Source organism: Pimephales promelas, chromosome 19 (assembly GCF_988280905.1).
Source record: "Pimephales promelas chromosome 19, fPimPro1.hap1.1, whole genome shotgun sequence".
NCBI classification, from domain to species: Eukaryota; Metazoa; Chordata; class Actinopteri; order Cypriniformes; family Leuciscidae; genus Pimephales; species Pimephales promelas.
In genome coordinates, this window is record NC_142787.1 from 18,307,850 (window position 1) to 18,323,770 (window position 15,921).

Genomic DNA, 15,921 nt, shown 5'->3' on the forward strand with positions numbered 1-15,921 from the left:
CAGTTAATTAGGTTAATCCAATTATATGTCTGCTAAATGATTAAAGTTCAAGCCTGAATTGTCGAATTTAAATTGTAGGCTATGCAAACTATATGGTTGGTTACCGTGGTTATGTTTGTAAAAGGCAAAAATAACACACTTAATAGGCACATCATAAACATTGTTTATTTGTCATGGTAATGCACAACATCCAAAAATAGCCTACATTTTAGAGTCATTTGAATGTTGAAAGTTGCACCCAAGCATATTTACCAGCCAGGATCTCCAAACACGTAATGTACCTCAATAATACACTGTAAAATAACATTATCAAACTGACATTTAACGAAGAGAGAGGGAAAAATGCACAAACGCTGGCTTTTAGTAGTGCTTTGCTTCGGAAACAAACTCTGGGTGGATGATGTAGTGTCCAACTTTATATGGCTTCACCACATGGAAACAGCTGTGTCCTTCACTGCAAACCAAAACATCTAGATTTCAGAAGGATAATCTCAGACATTCAAATGCATTGACGACTGAGCCATGTTTATGCTGAAACACATTTGCAGCTTAGCAGAATGAAAGATTACAATTTCCAAGAATACATAGAATTATATGTCTGACAGATCAGTATATCAGATCAGTGTGTGTAGGTAATAAACAATGTGTCAGCTATACAAACAATTGGGAATAAAATACCTGCAATCAGCAGTGGACTTTGAGCGTGATCTTCTGTAATGATGTGTAACCTGGTGTTTGAAGGGTTTTAAAGATGGCATGATGTCCATCTGTTGGTTCCAAGCTGATCTGATACGATCTGTGTCTGAATATTTCCTGAATACAAAAAAAGAAATGATCCTAAGCCGTGTGCAAGATATTAAGATAACTTATTTGAGGACAAAATCATAGCATGATCTGTTCGAAAATTGATAATAGGCTATAGAATTTGGAGAAAAACACAGATCAGATATATGCATTTGGATTGCATTTTACTTTTAAAGACTCACTGTTGTGACACAGGGTACATCTTATTTATTCAGATGCATAAAGTAAAGTCATGAAATAGCATTGAAGTTAAACTAAGACTATTTTTGTAATGCCCATGCATATCAAATATAATTGCAAAAGTTTTACCCTTGTGTGTTTGTGATTGTTGCATGAGCAAAGTTAGTTTGTTGTGGTTTGAGAAGCCAGGCAGCAGGTGGCAGTGTACAAACTGCAGAGGAGACCTCAGGCGGTTTGGAGTCTCCTTGCGATGAGCTCTGCATCGTCTGTTGATGTCCTGTCTGCTCGTCTGGAGGGCAATAATAGTTTTTCAGTTATAGAAATATATCTTATATATTAGTCTGAAGCTGGTGCTGTGCAACTTAAATACTACACTGATTTGCTCAACCTCAACTGACACAGATTTCTTTGTATACCTGGATACTGGATAGATATGTGTCTGACCGGAGGTAGAAAAGAGGTTGAAGGAGCCGCCAACTGAAAGTGTTTCCTTGAGCCATATCCTGTCTGCAGCGTTCTTGGCATCAGGAAGTCCTGGGTGGCAAAGGGATTCAGAAAGAAACCCTAAGTGGCACTTAATAGCCTGTAACACTGATCCTCGAGAGGTTAGATTGTTTTGCTAACATAGTGAGAGTCGATCCCAATCTCTGATCCCTGTTCAGTGGTTTGGAAACAGTGTAATCGGAGCCACTATACAAAGGCCCCCCACATGTAGGTTGTTTTGCAGAATCAAGTGGCTACAATGTTCCCAGGCCTGGTGAATTATTGATGATTTGTCAGGTCAGTTAATTGAAAAATGTTGGCTGTTGTTGTTTACAGCACATTTCTTACCCCAATACTGCATTTTAACCCAATTGTTTTGCTCATACAGCAGGAACTGTCATTCACACATCAGCAATCAAATAATGCAAATCAAGAGAATTCAAACAAACACAACACAGAATCCACACAATATTCAAGTAAATAATTAATGTAGCACACCAGTGCTTGATTCTCATTTGTCTTGTTGTTAAAAGAACGAGGTGTAAATCCTTATCACGCGTATCTGATATATCTAACCCCTACAATCTGAATTTAAAGATTCATAACTTATAACCTGATTAAAAATGTATATATTATATAATTTTAATGCAGACATTAAACTGATCAAAAGTGACAGTAAAGACATTTATGATGCTGTCAAAGATATATTTTTTTATTTTAAATGAATGATGTTCTTTTAAACTTTTATTCATCATGAAAATTAAAAGGTATTACAGTTTCTACAAAAATATTCAAATAGCATATCACTCTCAGAAAAAGAAGTACAAAAGCCGTCACTGGGTTGTACTTTTCAAAAGGTAACGTTACAATTTTGTACCTAAAGGGTGCATATTGGTTCCTTAATGGAACATATTAGCACTTAAAATGTACATAATAAATAGCACCTAAAATGTCCATATTAGCACCTAAAAAGTACATATTAGCACCTAAATGTCCATATTAGCACCTAAAATGTCCATATTAGCACCTAAAATGTCCATATTAGCACCTAAATGTCCATATTAGCACCTAAAATGTCCATATTAGCACCTAAATGTCCATATTAGCACCTAAAATGTAGATACTAGTACCTAAAATGGACAAAAGTTTATCTTTTGAAAAGGTACAGCCCCAGTGACAGCTTTTGTACCTTTTTTCTGAGAGTGTACAACTATATTAGAAGAATCACGTGACACTGAAGACTGGAAACATGGTTGCTGAAAATTCAGCTTTATCATCACAGAAATACATTACATTTTTAAATATATTAAAATAGTGAACTTTTAAATTGTAATAATATTTCTCTAAATTACTGTTTTTACTGCATTTTTGATTAGATCAAAATGCATCAATGGTGAGCAAAAGTCACTTCTTTCAAAAACATAAAAAGTTTTTTTTTTTCCTGAATTTGGCAAATAAATAAAAAAACCAATTAAATGTTTTAAAATGAGACCATAGAAGAAATGTTCATTTATGCTGGCGATCATGCTATGATTGTCCAATAAGCTCTTACCGGCCGTGGGTGAGGATTGTTCCTGCGACATGCAGAGGACGGCCTGGGCCGGGTGGGTTTGACCCGAGCTGGGTAACTGAACTCCTCTGAGTATGTGCTGCAGAAGTGTAGCTGAGGACCCATTTCCTCTGTGTACAGTAAGAGTGTGTCTGCAGCTCTTCCACTGCTGTCAACCAGACCTCACCCCCTCCCTCTCTTCAGCACCTCTGCTCTTGTGCGGCCCTGCATCTCTTCCTGTACCCTAAATAATTTCATCTTCCCATGAGTAAGTTGCCACAAAAGAGAACATCTTGTCATTGTTTACTTATACTCTAGGTTTAAACTACATACAATTGAGTTAACAAAATGTATCACTCTGCCCATTTTCTATCTACACATTTTGGATGTCACTGGATTATTTTGAGATTAAACTAAAGGTTACTATCACATTGGAAATTGATGTCATTCTGGTATTCTGGCCCGGTTCTGTATTGGGTCCACTGAAGAGAGAAAAAGAGAGCTGGCAATTGGATAATCTGCATTGGCATCCGTCTGTCACCAGGATTGAGCTGCCCTTGTTTTCATTTCCCCCTCGGCCAGTGATCAATAATTCAAGCCTTAGATCCGGTGTGTCTTTTGTGGCCCCTGTTCAGCGGGGCCAGGCTGAGAGTTAAACAGGTGAGGAGAGATCTGTTTATCGGATTGGACAAATGCATGAAATAGAGCTGGAAAGGATAGGGGCAGAGAGATACTTTTAGTACTGATTATAATAATAAAAAGAACTAAAAATGTTGATTCTACTTTTTTTAAAGAATTCTACAGGATTGTATCATGTATTTAGCATTTCATACATTATTTTGCTAAAAAAAAATTATATTGTGAATAATATTGCAATTTAAAATAGCTGTTTTCTATTTCAAAATATTTAAAAGCTGTATTTTCAGCATCATTACTCCAGTCTTCAGTGTCACGTGATCCTTCAGAAATCAGTCTAATAAACTGATTTGATGCTCAAGAAAGATTGTTTTGAAAAATAAGTTTGAATCAGAATTTATTGAATATATTTTGTCACATTTTAAATGTATTTACTGTCACTTTTGATCAATTTAAAAGCATCTGTGCTGAATAGAAGTATTCATTTGTTGATCTTTGACTTCTCTTAAGAATTTGAACATTAGTAAATTAATACCACTAAGCCATAACATCAGAATGCTAATATTTTGACATTAGAGTCCACATTAGAAAATAGCTCTATGATACATTAAAGCAATCTGTTCATGTCATTGTAGCTACAGTATTGTGGATGACAGTAATTAATGTGTAATCCTATATGGATGAAAGGAGTTCTTCATTCATAAGAGATAATCAAGACAGTCATCATTTAACAGAGCAAAACTGGCACTTATCCACAGACCCTGTCAGCACCTCCTTGTCTGTGCCAACACAAGTAAATCAAATATGTCTTTCAGCGACATATTATGCAAGGACAGCTTTCAGGTTACTCAGATAACAAAACGTTCCATTCAAAATTATTGACACAAAATGGGTTTGAAGGGAGGTTTCGGTCCAGGTCTACTTTTTAAATAATCACTCGAATGGAGAACCTAATTATATGTGTTTATCATTAAGCTCAAACTTACTTTTTGTTGTTTGTTTAACAAAACACAGTAATATTTTTCTTGTTTGTAATCTTCTCTCTCTTATATATGTGTTCAGAGGCCATAATTCCACTACATGTAGGGGACCACATTCTAAAAGGGCGTCAGGTTCCTTTTTAAAGTGACTCATGAATTATTCATGAGTTCCGTTCTACTCCCGACGTATCACATTTGCATGGGGTAATCGTCTAATTTAGTCTAAAGTGTAATCAAACAGTACAGTTCCAGAAAGAGTCCAGAAAGAGAACATTTTCTAAAAGAGTGGCGTGATCTTTAATTTAAAAAAAGAAGAAGAAAGAAAACAGATAGAATCCTGGCAAGGGAATTATTAAACACACGGTAGCCTCTTTAAATTCAAGTTTTCAAGTTTTCAGTCCTCACAGGAATACATTGGCCATGCTGTAGACTTCTCTGCACTGGTTCTTTGATGTGTCTAGTCCAGTTTATTGATGCTTGGCTTTCATGGTTGCTTTCAGTTTTGTGTAGATGTTCCCTAAATTCTGCAAACAAAAAGCAATGATCAAAACAAATTAAGGAAACCTCTGGGATTACAGATTGAGATTACTGATAGATATTCAATTCTAGCCTATAAAGGTATAATATTGACCTCAGGTCTCTAGTTTGGTATACATTACCCACAGCTGACCTGGATTGCGTAATATACTATTCCAAGGTATCCAGCTATACAGCCACCCAAAAACAGGTCGAAGGCAGCCGGCTTCACCCTAAAAAAAAAAAAAAATTATAAAAAAAAAAATCAAGAATCGGTGTTAAAAAGAAAACCGACTGAAACCATTTTTCGCTTACTAAAATTAAAACAACTGTTATTAGAATTTTTTCAAAATAACTCCAAACCTTATTAAAATAAAGAAAAAATTACCATGAATTAGTTTTAGTTAACTGACTAGAGGCACACAGAGAAGGAAATGAATAGTTGAAATAAAGTCGTTATTTTGTTTGATTTTGCGCTCAAAATGTATTCTCGTCGCTGGGTAAACTTAAGATTGAGCCACTGTAGTCACTTGGACTATTTTAACGATGTCTTTAATAACTTTTCGGGGCTGGTAAGTTTCAATCCCTTAGAAGCCTAATGGAGGAGTGATCCAGCTCTCAGATTTCATCAAAAACATCTTAATTTGTGTTCCGAAGATGAACGAAGGTCTTACTGGGTTGGAACAACATGAGGGTGAGTAACTACTGACAGAATTTTCATTTTCGGGTGAACTATCCAATCACAAGACCAATCACAATCAACCAATCACAAGACTTACTCACCTGTACATCATCATCGGTTGGCTCATTTGATCAAAGAACGTGATTTCAGGATCCCTATTAAAGTCAGACAAAACAATCTTACTATGTCTGTATCTACTAGTGTGTGTGTGTGAGGGTGTGTGAGCTGTAGTTTTTCTTTTTGCAGAAAGTGTGTCAGTAAACATTGTTTGAACTTTTTTGCTACTGGCAAGATAAAAAGATGAATTCTGGCTCTGTGAGTGTATGCGTATTTGCAACTCCAGGAAAATATGCATCTGTAAACCTGCTGCAGAAATCTTTTGAAGTGTTGCTTCAGGCCATTGCTGAGGTGAAACGTTGTGTCTGTGTGTACCTTCTGTCCAGATGGAACGTGTGTCTATGGACCTGCTTTAGATAGTGTTTTAACTCCTGCTCCAGGCTGCTGATCAGGAGCTGTTGTCCTGGTTCTCTGTCCAGCAACTGAACGGCTCGAGGAACAGACGTCATCATGCTCATCAATGCAGACAAATGGCTGTCTTGAATATCCTACATAGCACATAAAGGTTACTTGATGAACTTCAATTTTGGAACAAACGCTGAAAATTTAGCTTTGCCTTTACAGGAACAAATTTCACTTTAAAAATACGTGAAAATAGCAAACCGTTATATTAAATTGGAATAATATTGACAATTTTCACTGTATTTTGATCTTATAAATGCAGCTTTGGTGAGCATAAGAGACTCGTTTCAAACTTCCAAATGGTAGTGTTTCGAAATTGTAACACAATACAGTTTTTTTGTTAGTTTTAGCTGGATTAAGCCTGATAAAATAAAAAAAATATTACCAAACTGCCCTTGAAAACCTGCATGTCCTTAGCAGAGCCCTACAGCACAAAAAAGATGAAATATATTAATGAAAAGCAGAAACAAAGACAAAGATGGTCTGTGTGTGCTTTCAAGGTTGCCGTGATGATTTAAATTTGGCGAGACCCTCCAAACGTTTGCCTCACCTTGTCTGAAAGATTGTACACGAATCTTGCCAAGGACTCAGCGACTATAACGGCGTTCCGCTTGAGCTTCCTGATGTCCACCTGTGCCCTAAATATACAAGAAAAACTGTGAGATGAGAAATGGTGCATCAGTCATTTTAAAATGCAGTCTGAAATGTCTACTTTAACAGAGTTGCATTTCATGTAGTCCAAAACAATTGGATAGGAAACTTGATTTACACTGGTCTCAAGGACAAAAAATGATTTAAAGGTCCCGAAAGAGATTGTTTCAGTGGAATGGTACGGGAAAATATTAATCCAACCTGACAGACGTCACTGTCAAAAAGTGACTGCATGCTGCACTCAGCCAATCAGAAGACTTTGAGGCTCTTTCCACCTGTCAATTATTTTGCACATTCAAAAGGCAGCCAAAATATGGGAAGCAGGAGGCTGACTGGTAGTTGAAGTGAATCGATCAGGTTTACTACATATTCAGCTTCATAAGTTTTTAGTTTTTTGTGCAAGAAGCTGTGGGTTTCTTTGTAGGGTGGTTTTTGAAAATAGTCTGGCAGACGTTCCAGAATGGGATTTGTTTACAGAACTTTAACTTTGAAAAAATTTGGTCGATTTTTCTCACATGGTGTCCAGGATAGATCCTCTCAGCTCTGATTTAGGGTTCTCAATATGCGACAGAGTGAATCCTGGGATATGTTTCATCCCATAGCGCTCATGCTCCCATGCCACGTTGGTCTCCTGTAGGTTGATCTTCTTATGGACTGTTCCAAATCTCACCCAGGGGAACCTGGCAGAGATTATCTGTAAACACAGATGTACAAGAAGGTCAATAGCCAATCACCAAAGTTTTTTTTTCATTGAACATAGACTGACTTCCACTTCAAGCATAATTCAACTTAACCTGGTCTAGCTGCTGAATGAAGCTGTACTGAGGCGTTCCAGGCTTAGGTAGCCGTGAAACGTGTAGGAAAAGCTCATCTCCGCTGCCAAGAGAGTCCAGACATATAACGAATGCCACATTGTCATGCAAAAGGCTGGATTCTACATAATCATAAAAAATGAATGCCGTCAAGATTTTGTATTTCTTCTGTTTAAATGTCAATAAATCAGTGAACAGTTCTTAAAAATATATATATATTTTCATAATGTGAAGAGCATTTTATATAATCTAAAAAAACATTTTCTACTATAAAGATATTTTTGTAAACTAAACTTTCCATGGATGTTAAAGGTTCTTCATAAAACTATTTTTAAAGGGATAGTTCACTTTGAAATTAATTTTTGATATGTTTTAGCTTACCTCAAGGGCATCCAAGATGTAAGTGTCTTTGTTTCCACAGTATTTTCAATTTTGTTATTTTTCGGTCAAACCGTTGTTGTCTATCAGTCATACACTGGAGGTTTAGGGGGTCCTCCCTCGGTTCACCTCAAAGAGCATGCATAGAAAAGTCAAAATTAAAGATGATTTAATGACTCGTAATTGTAAGTACACACTGATGGCCTAAGACACGAAACGAGTGGTTTGTGTGAGAAAACGGACAGTATTTATATCGTTTTTAACTTGTCCAACTGATCTGATCACTTCCGCGTCTACGTCACTCATTGTTTATGTTTATACATAGTTTTACCTTTCACTAAACATATTTAGATATACAGGAAATCGCAATTTCCGAAAGCACCCGTGACGTCAGATCAGTTGGACATGGCTGTATTACACAAGGTAAAAAACGATATAAATACTGTTCGTTTTCTCACACAAACCGCTCGTTTCGTGTCTTAGGCCATCAATGTGTACTTACATTTACGAATCATTCAATCATGTTAAATTTTGACTTTTCTGTGCATGCTTTTTGGTGGACCCCCTAAACCTCCAGTGTACGACTGATAGACAAGAACGGTTTGACCGAAAAATATCAAAATTGAAAATACTGTGGAAACAAAGACACCTACATCTTGGATGCCCTTGAGGTAAGCTAAAACATATCAAAAATGAATTTCAAAGTGCACTATCCCTTTAAGGGTTTCGATTGGTGAGTAAATTGTGTGTAAAGAATACGTATTGGCAATAATTGACTTACCTGCATGGTCCATATTTTCCTCAAGCCAACGCTTGGTGCCAAGGAAATTATATTTACCACCACCAGTCAGGGAGAATAAGAGGTGGTATCTAAAAGATTTTGGAAATGTGATGCAAAATTTAAATGCATAAAAAGAAAAAAAGATTGAAACTGAATCAGTTGATCTACACATCTATAAGCTCTTGTGTTCATGTTGCCAGTTTTGGAAATACTTTTCCTAACATTTAGATGGTAAAGGTGGTAAAATACAGAATGAACTAACGGAGCCTTGTTTCGTGGATCACTGTAGAGGAGATGAAAGAGTCGAACCAGCTCGAGAAGAATGGTGACACCACTGCCATTAGAATCCGCACCATACGCCAGCCCCTACAGCACACACACACAAATCACTCACACATTCAATTTCATAATACACTCTAAAATGGTAGGACAATTTCACTGCCCTTCAGTAAATACAATTTCAAAATTATCTCTATTCTTTTGGCCAAAGGAGAGATAAAGTATCAATGACATGCTAAGGATACAGCCAAGTACATTGTTTTCAATGCATGAAGCGCCAATGGAAGTGTTCTGCCAGGTGGTGACTGTAAAACTCATTACCAGCGGGAACATTTCACCATCTGAACCATTATAACACAGTGGTAATGAAAGGCTTTGCTGTGATTACTAGATTACCACAGCATCATTACGGGTACATAACACAAAAGTATAGGTCTTTATCCAAAACATAAATTCAATTATGGGAATCATATGGAATTTAACAATCCATATTTCAATTTTGGTTCCTGTTGAAGTGGTTTCCTTAGTGGTTCCATTAATATTTGAATGTGTGTTAACATAAACTTTATAATTTATAAGAGATCCCTGAAAACATTGTCCTAACTCAAACAGTAGAGCATGGCACAAGCAATGACTATGCATGAACCTGATACTTATGAATCTTATGAACAGTTTTTTTTTGGCGAATCAAACACACAAATTTACTGCATGATTAATATCTCTAAAAATGTTGAAGTTTCTGGCTCATTAGAGAATTGGACTGGTTGCGGTGCATATTTTTGATTCACTTAAAAGGGAAAACTCATAAGACTCATTCTTTTCGGGAATTGGACTGGTTGTGGTGCATGTTTTTGATTCACTGGCACATACTTTTACATAATGAAAAGAGATTTGGAAGGTCTGAATTACAAGTTGTCACTTCCCAACACTATACATTACTATACACTATATTGTAATTCAATACAATTTTCATTGGTGGGGCTTTGAGATGCCGGTTATATGAATATGTTAATTTCTGACTAAAGTGTTTGAGTAAAGGTCAGTTCCCACAGCAAGTGAACCATGCCAATTGACAACATGCATAAATCATTCGGAATCATGTTTGAGGGGAGTGTGATGTATTATGTGACCAAAAAATTATTAAGCATATATCAAAAAGGTTCCTTCAATCTTGAACTCCCAGTGTGTATGTGTGTGGACATTAATGAGGGTGACTTACGGGAGCAAGACCAAACGTGTCATAATGGGCAGTAATTACAATGGTGGGTGGGTCTTCTCCAGCTCCAGGAAGTACTCCCTTGAAATGAAGCAATAAATCCACTTGACTGACAGGTTTAATTATAGCTCAACACTGTTAGGTTGTACAGAAAAGGATAGAGTTGTTGTGTGTGGCCAGCTGCCATTCTCACCTCTAAAGTAATGATGGTGGTATCAGTAATAGGCTTGATGGGGGAGTTGTTGCTCACTAATATTTGGAAGGCGGTGGTGGTGATGATACTACGGAGAACTGAGAAAGAGAGAAAGTTGATTTGCAAGGCTTAAAATTGACAGTAAATCCACTTTCATGAATAATTTACAAATAGCAATTAGTACATGCAAAAATACATTTTTTTTTTTTTTTGAGATTTATGTATTTGAATTGCTTATAAATTCCATTCATTTGAAATACACGTTTCAACCTAACTAATAAAGTACCTTTAAAGGGATACTCCACGGTTTTTTCATATTAAACTATGTTATTCCCTGAACTAAGACGAGTTGATACATATCTCTCGTCTCAGTGTGTACACTCAATCGTGAGACACTTTGGTAGCACTTTACTCACCCCCTTGTCATCCAAGATGTCCATGTCATTCTTTCTTCAGTCGAAAAGAAATAAAGGTTTTTGATGAAAACATTCCAGGATTTTTCTCCATTTAATGCACTTTACTGGTAACCAAATGGTTCAAAGTCCAAAATACACTTTCAGTACAAACTGCAAACTGTTCAAAGGGGTTTAAACGATTCCAGACGATCAATAAGAGTCTTATTAAGCGAAACGATCGTTAATTTAAAAAAAGAAAACTTTAAGTTTTATAAGGCCAATTGTTGCCTTGATCTGTTCTGTGATGCGCATTCGTGACTCTCCTGTTCAAACTCGTTCATCAAAATGAACAAATCTTTTTCCGGGTCAATTCGGTCATTTTGTTCGTTGAATGAACCAAATGACACGAAAAAAATATTCGTTTTTGAAGATGGGGAGAGTTAATTATTAGCAAACGTTTTTTTTTTTTCTTAAAGTGAACTACTCCTTTAACTAGGGCCCAAGCAGAGAAGCGACTAAACACCTCCACGTTTTCCCTATTTAAATACAGTTACACGAGTAGAGTAAATCGACCAAGAATGGTGACACAAAATAAAACGTTGCACTTTTCTACGTGTGTAAAGTGGATAACTTGTTTGGCAGAACAGCAAGTGCTTTCAGTTCAGTGCAATGAACTGGGCTAGTTAAGTGCGATCAAAGTGTCTCGTGATTGAGTGCACACACGACGTGAAAGGTATGTATCAACTCCTCTTAGTTAAGGGAATAACATAGTTTAATATGAAAAAATGGTGGAGTATCCCTTTAAATTCATTGAAAGTCTTTGAGATGTGCTAGAGTAGACTTTACAGAGTACTCAACTCTTGCATAGTCAATAAAAGATCTTGAACAGAAATTAGAAATAAATGTTGTGGTGTTTTTCCATCAAGAGGTGCAACAATTTTTGGTCAAGATCTTGTTTTGACAAGCACTCTGTATAAAGTCTATTCCAGCACATCCCAAAGACTTTTAATGATTAAGGCTCCATTTCATGCGTGGAAATGATTTTTCATGCTTCCTCCTAACCATTCTTTTACAATTTGAGCCTGATGAATCTTAGCTTTGACATCATGGAATATGGCCAGGATTTGTCTTCCTACATGGTTGTCTAATAAATGAAAAGCTACACACGTCAGTTAGGGTTAGAAGAACGGTTGCCAAACATATAACGTGCTGGAAACATAATCATCACTGCAATAATGATCAAGTCATAGACTCTTTAGTATTTGCCTACATTTGAGTCATTTGTAGTCATTTTTATGTCTGCTAGCACTCTGCAGTTCCCTCTCACCTCTCACTAGTACAGAAGCAGACTTTGTTGCTGCAGCCTGACTGACTTCTTCATACATACAGAGCAGCTGGTCATCCTCTGGGACCACATACACAGGCATGAGGGTCTCCTTCTGCAGGACCTGAGATTCCACCACCATGAAGCCCTAGAGATAGTTGGGGAAATTTCTGACCTTTAGCTAACCAGGTTGGGGAATTGAGGGGTATCAAAGGTAATCTACTTCCTTCGCTGATCACAAACAACCTACAGTTACTGGCAGAAACAATAGAATCAGCAGCAATATATGAAGCGTAATTGTGCAAAAATGTTCCTGAATGACCTGCACTATATCCTCTGGTACAGCCGAGAGATTTTGGGGTAGCAATATCAACACTGCTGCTGCATTCTGATTTTTGGCCTCTAAGTAGCGCTCTATGGTGAAATCAGGCAGCTTCATGATCACACAGCGGCGAGTCAGAATCGCGTCCGCAGCCGAACGTGCCTCTGCCACCACAATAGCTCCACGGCAACCTGAGGGCCAAAGGTCAGAGTCTAAGATCACCTTTGCACCTTTCATATAGTCATTTCATGTGCGTTCTTAATTAAATCAGAAAAAGAGAATTTCCAGTGGTGCGTTTCAAGTCTCACTACATCAGTAAGGAATTCAGAATAAGTTAAATTTTGTGGTGTGGCACCTTTTTTAAGTGCCTCTATTATGCTTTTTCAGATATTACCATGTTATATAGCTATTTGTGAATGTTGAAGGTTTGCAAAGGTGCATGACAAATAAAGTTATTGTCTCCCAAAAGAAAGAACTCTGCAGCAAAGTTGAAGTCAATTCTGTGATAGCGCCACACTAAAAGTGAAAAATATATAATTTATATCCTATAATCCTTTTAAACTATTGTGTGTTACCATGTTTGTCTTGATGTAAGTTGTATTGCTGCATCCTGTAGGCGTTGAACCCATAGGAGGATGCTGCGGGCAGGGCAGATGCATGTAGGAGATGCACTGACAGCAGCAGCAGAGCCGCCACTTTAGAGGTTCTGAGAGTCATGTTGATACCCCACATCTGAGTTCGCACAAAGATCCAACACGTCTATGAAAAATGCAAGATAGAATTTTAGAAACAATAATAAACCTTTTTTTCCCAAGTGTGTGAACACAAAGACTTCACAGGAGGTCCATACATTTCCAACATTTATATTAAAAAAAATAAATAAATACTAATACACTCTAAAAAATAAAGGTTCCAAAATGGGGTTTCCACACCGGTGCCCAGGAAGAATCATTTGGGTTCTCCAAAGAAACTTTCAGTGAAAACATTTTAAAACAACAGTTTTTTCTTAGTGTGTAGAATATTTTAAGAAAGCAAATCTTTTGTGCAATCGAAAGTTTCCAATGGATGTTATGGTTCTCCATTATAGGTAAGCAAGAAGGTAGAGGCTGTGCAATATTGTGCCAACAACCCCATTCAGCTGTCACTTATTCATGATACAGCACTAACATTGAGTGCTTTATTGCTTTTAAAAAATTGTTAACATACAATACAAGTCACAATATATATATATATATATATATATATATATATATATATATATGAAGAGTTCAGATGCAAAAGCCTCTAAATGCCATTTGAAATTTTCTTCTTTAATGATGATTTTTATCAAACTTGTATATTTAAGTTCAGTGATTTCACTTAAATGGCAATGATAATTACCTATTAATTGTTATCTAAGTGAAATTACTGAACTTAAATATACAAGTTTGATAAAAATCATCATTAAAGAAGAAAATTTCAAATGGCACTTAGAGGCTTTTGCATCTGAACTCTTCATATATATATATATATATATATATATATATTAGGGCCGTGCAAAAATTAATTGTGATTAATCGCATCTAAAATAAAAGTCTGTGTTTACATAATATATTTGTGTTTGCTGTATATAATTATTTTGTATATATAAATACAAACACATGCATGTATATTTTTAAGAAAATGTGTTATTCAAATATAAAATATTTATATTTATATAATATAGATTATGTATTTATAAATATATACAGAATTTAAGCGCAAATAATTATAAAATATGTACATGCATGCATAGGTTTTTATATATACAAAATAATTATATACAGCACACACAAATATATTATGTAAACACAGACTTTTATTTTGGATGCGATTAATCGCAATTAATTTTTACACAGCCCTAATGTATATATATATATATATATATATATATATATATATATATATATACTATATATATATGTATATATGCAATATGCAATAATTGAAATGACTGAAACTTCTTGTGAACAAGGGACATTTTGTTATGAACAAAATAGGACTGACATGAAGGGAAATCCTACATCATGCAGGTACACTCCATTCAATCTCGCTCACACAATGCTCTTCTATACAGTAAACTTCAATAAACAATATCAATTAAAAAATAAACAGTTTACTTGCTTAGAGTGGTTGCTAAGGGTGTTAGTTAGGGTGAAACTGTCATAGCCCTATTTTATCGTGAATAGAAAAATATTGGCCAGTCAGAATAAACGACTCGAAATTGTAGTTTTCTAAATGCCAATAATGTATACATTTCTAACTAGTTGTAAAAACTTTAACTTGTTTAAACAAATTTAACTGTAACACAATAGGCAGTCCATGGCTGTGAGTCTGAAAAGGGGCCTTTACTAATCAGCCATTTAATAATTGCAATACTACATCTAACAGCAAAAAGACGATTATGCGTGGTATCACTTCTGTAATCTAATCATGCAGAATATGGACACAATTATGTGCAATAATAATCTTTGCTAAATATCAACGCCACCTTTGCACTTGAGATTTGCTGCCAGTATAAACCTTAATTAAAAGTAAAACAGATGGAATTAGATAGCAGAATATAACCGCCAAACACGGCCCTTGTTATAACTCACCCAAAGTCCACGTTAGATCTTCCACAGTGTGAAAAAACGATCCGTCTTGTTGTTGTTTGAGCACGATGTGGTGTCCAAAGCATGGCCAGGGAAAAGGCTTAGAGAGAGGCCCTCAGGTAAGCCTAGTGTACCATATGGCCCAGACGGGATAAAGCTAATATAATCAGGCCTCCCCTCCAATCCCATACAACCTACACAATTTCTAAACTCCTCTTCTCAGTTGTTACAATATATTCTGTATGTCACTGAAGTTTACACCCCAAAATTGGAAGAAATATGGCTAAATTCAGGTTGGGGGGCGGGTTGTGGGGGCAGTCAAAATACTCATATATATATAGTAAAATAATTACATACTATTTTATTTTACAATGTTTCTCTAAATTTAAATTTAGCATATAATTACCATCAAGCATATCAGGTTTTTTTTCTGGTAGCAAAAAAATACACAGGACAAGGGAGTTGCAATTTTATATTTCAGATGTATTTACTGGTATGATTCACTACACAGAACAACAAACATTGTTAAATACTGGTATGGAAACTGTTCATGTCTTTACAATCATATTTATCGACAAAAGGGGGGGATATGAAGGAAAGAAAATGAAC

The 15,921-nt window shown here is 36.0% G+C and overlaps 2 protein-coding genes across 2 annotated transcripts; both read right to left on the reverse strand.

Moving 5' to 3' along the window:
• Positions 1–206: 206 nt before the first annotated feature.
• On the reverse strand, positions 207–3,142 carry LOC120477307 (uncharacterized). Its single transcript, XM_039668845.2, has 5 exons — positions 3,020–3,142; positions 1,401–1,518; positions 1,114–1,273; positions 679–813; positions 207–454 (listed from the first exon to the last, which is right to left on the reverse strand). Exons 1-5 carry the CDS (start codon positions 3,140–3,142, stop codon positions 361–363), a joined length of 630 nt encoding a protein of 209 aa, XP_039524779.1. The 3' UTR covers positions 207–360.
• A 1,686-nt stretch (positions 3,143–4,828) lies between these two features.
• LOC120477311 (BOS complex subunit ncln) lies at positions 4,829–13,445 on the reverse strand. Its single transcript, XM_039668848.2, has 15 exons — positions 13,276–13,445; positions 12,701–12,891; positions 12,382–12,526; positions 10,660–10,757; positions 10,470–10,547; positions 9,234–9,337; positions 8,972–9,060; positions 7,795–7,934; positions 7,516–7,694; positions 6,900–6,987; positions 6,735–6,773; positions 6,263–6,435; positions 5,932–5,985; positions 5,303–5,381; positions 4,829–5,156 (listed from the first exon to the last, which is right to left on the reverse strand). Exons 1-15 carry the CDS (start codon positions 13,430–13,432, stop codon positions 5,100–5,102), a joined length of 1,671 nt encoding a protein of 556 aa, XP_039524782.2. The 5' UTR covers positions 13,433–13,445; the 3' UTR covers positions 4,829–5,099.
• Between the last annotated feature and the right edge of the window lie 2,476 nt (positions 13,446–15,921).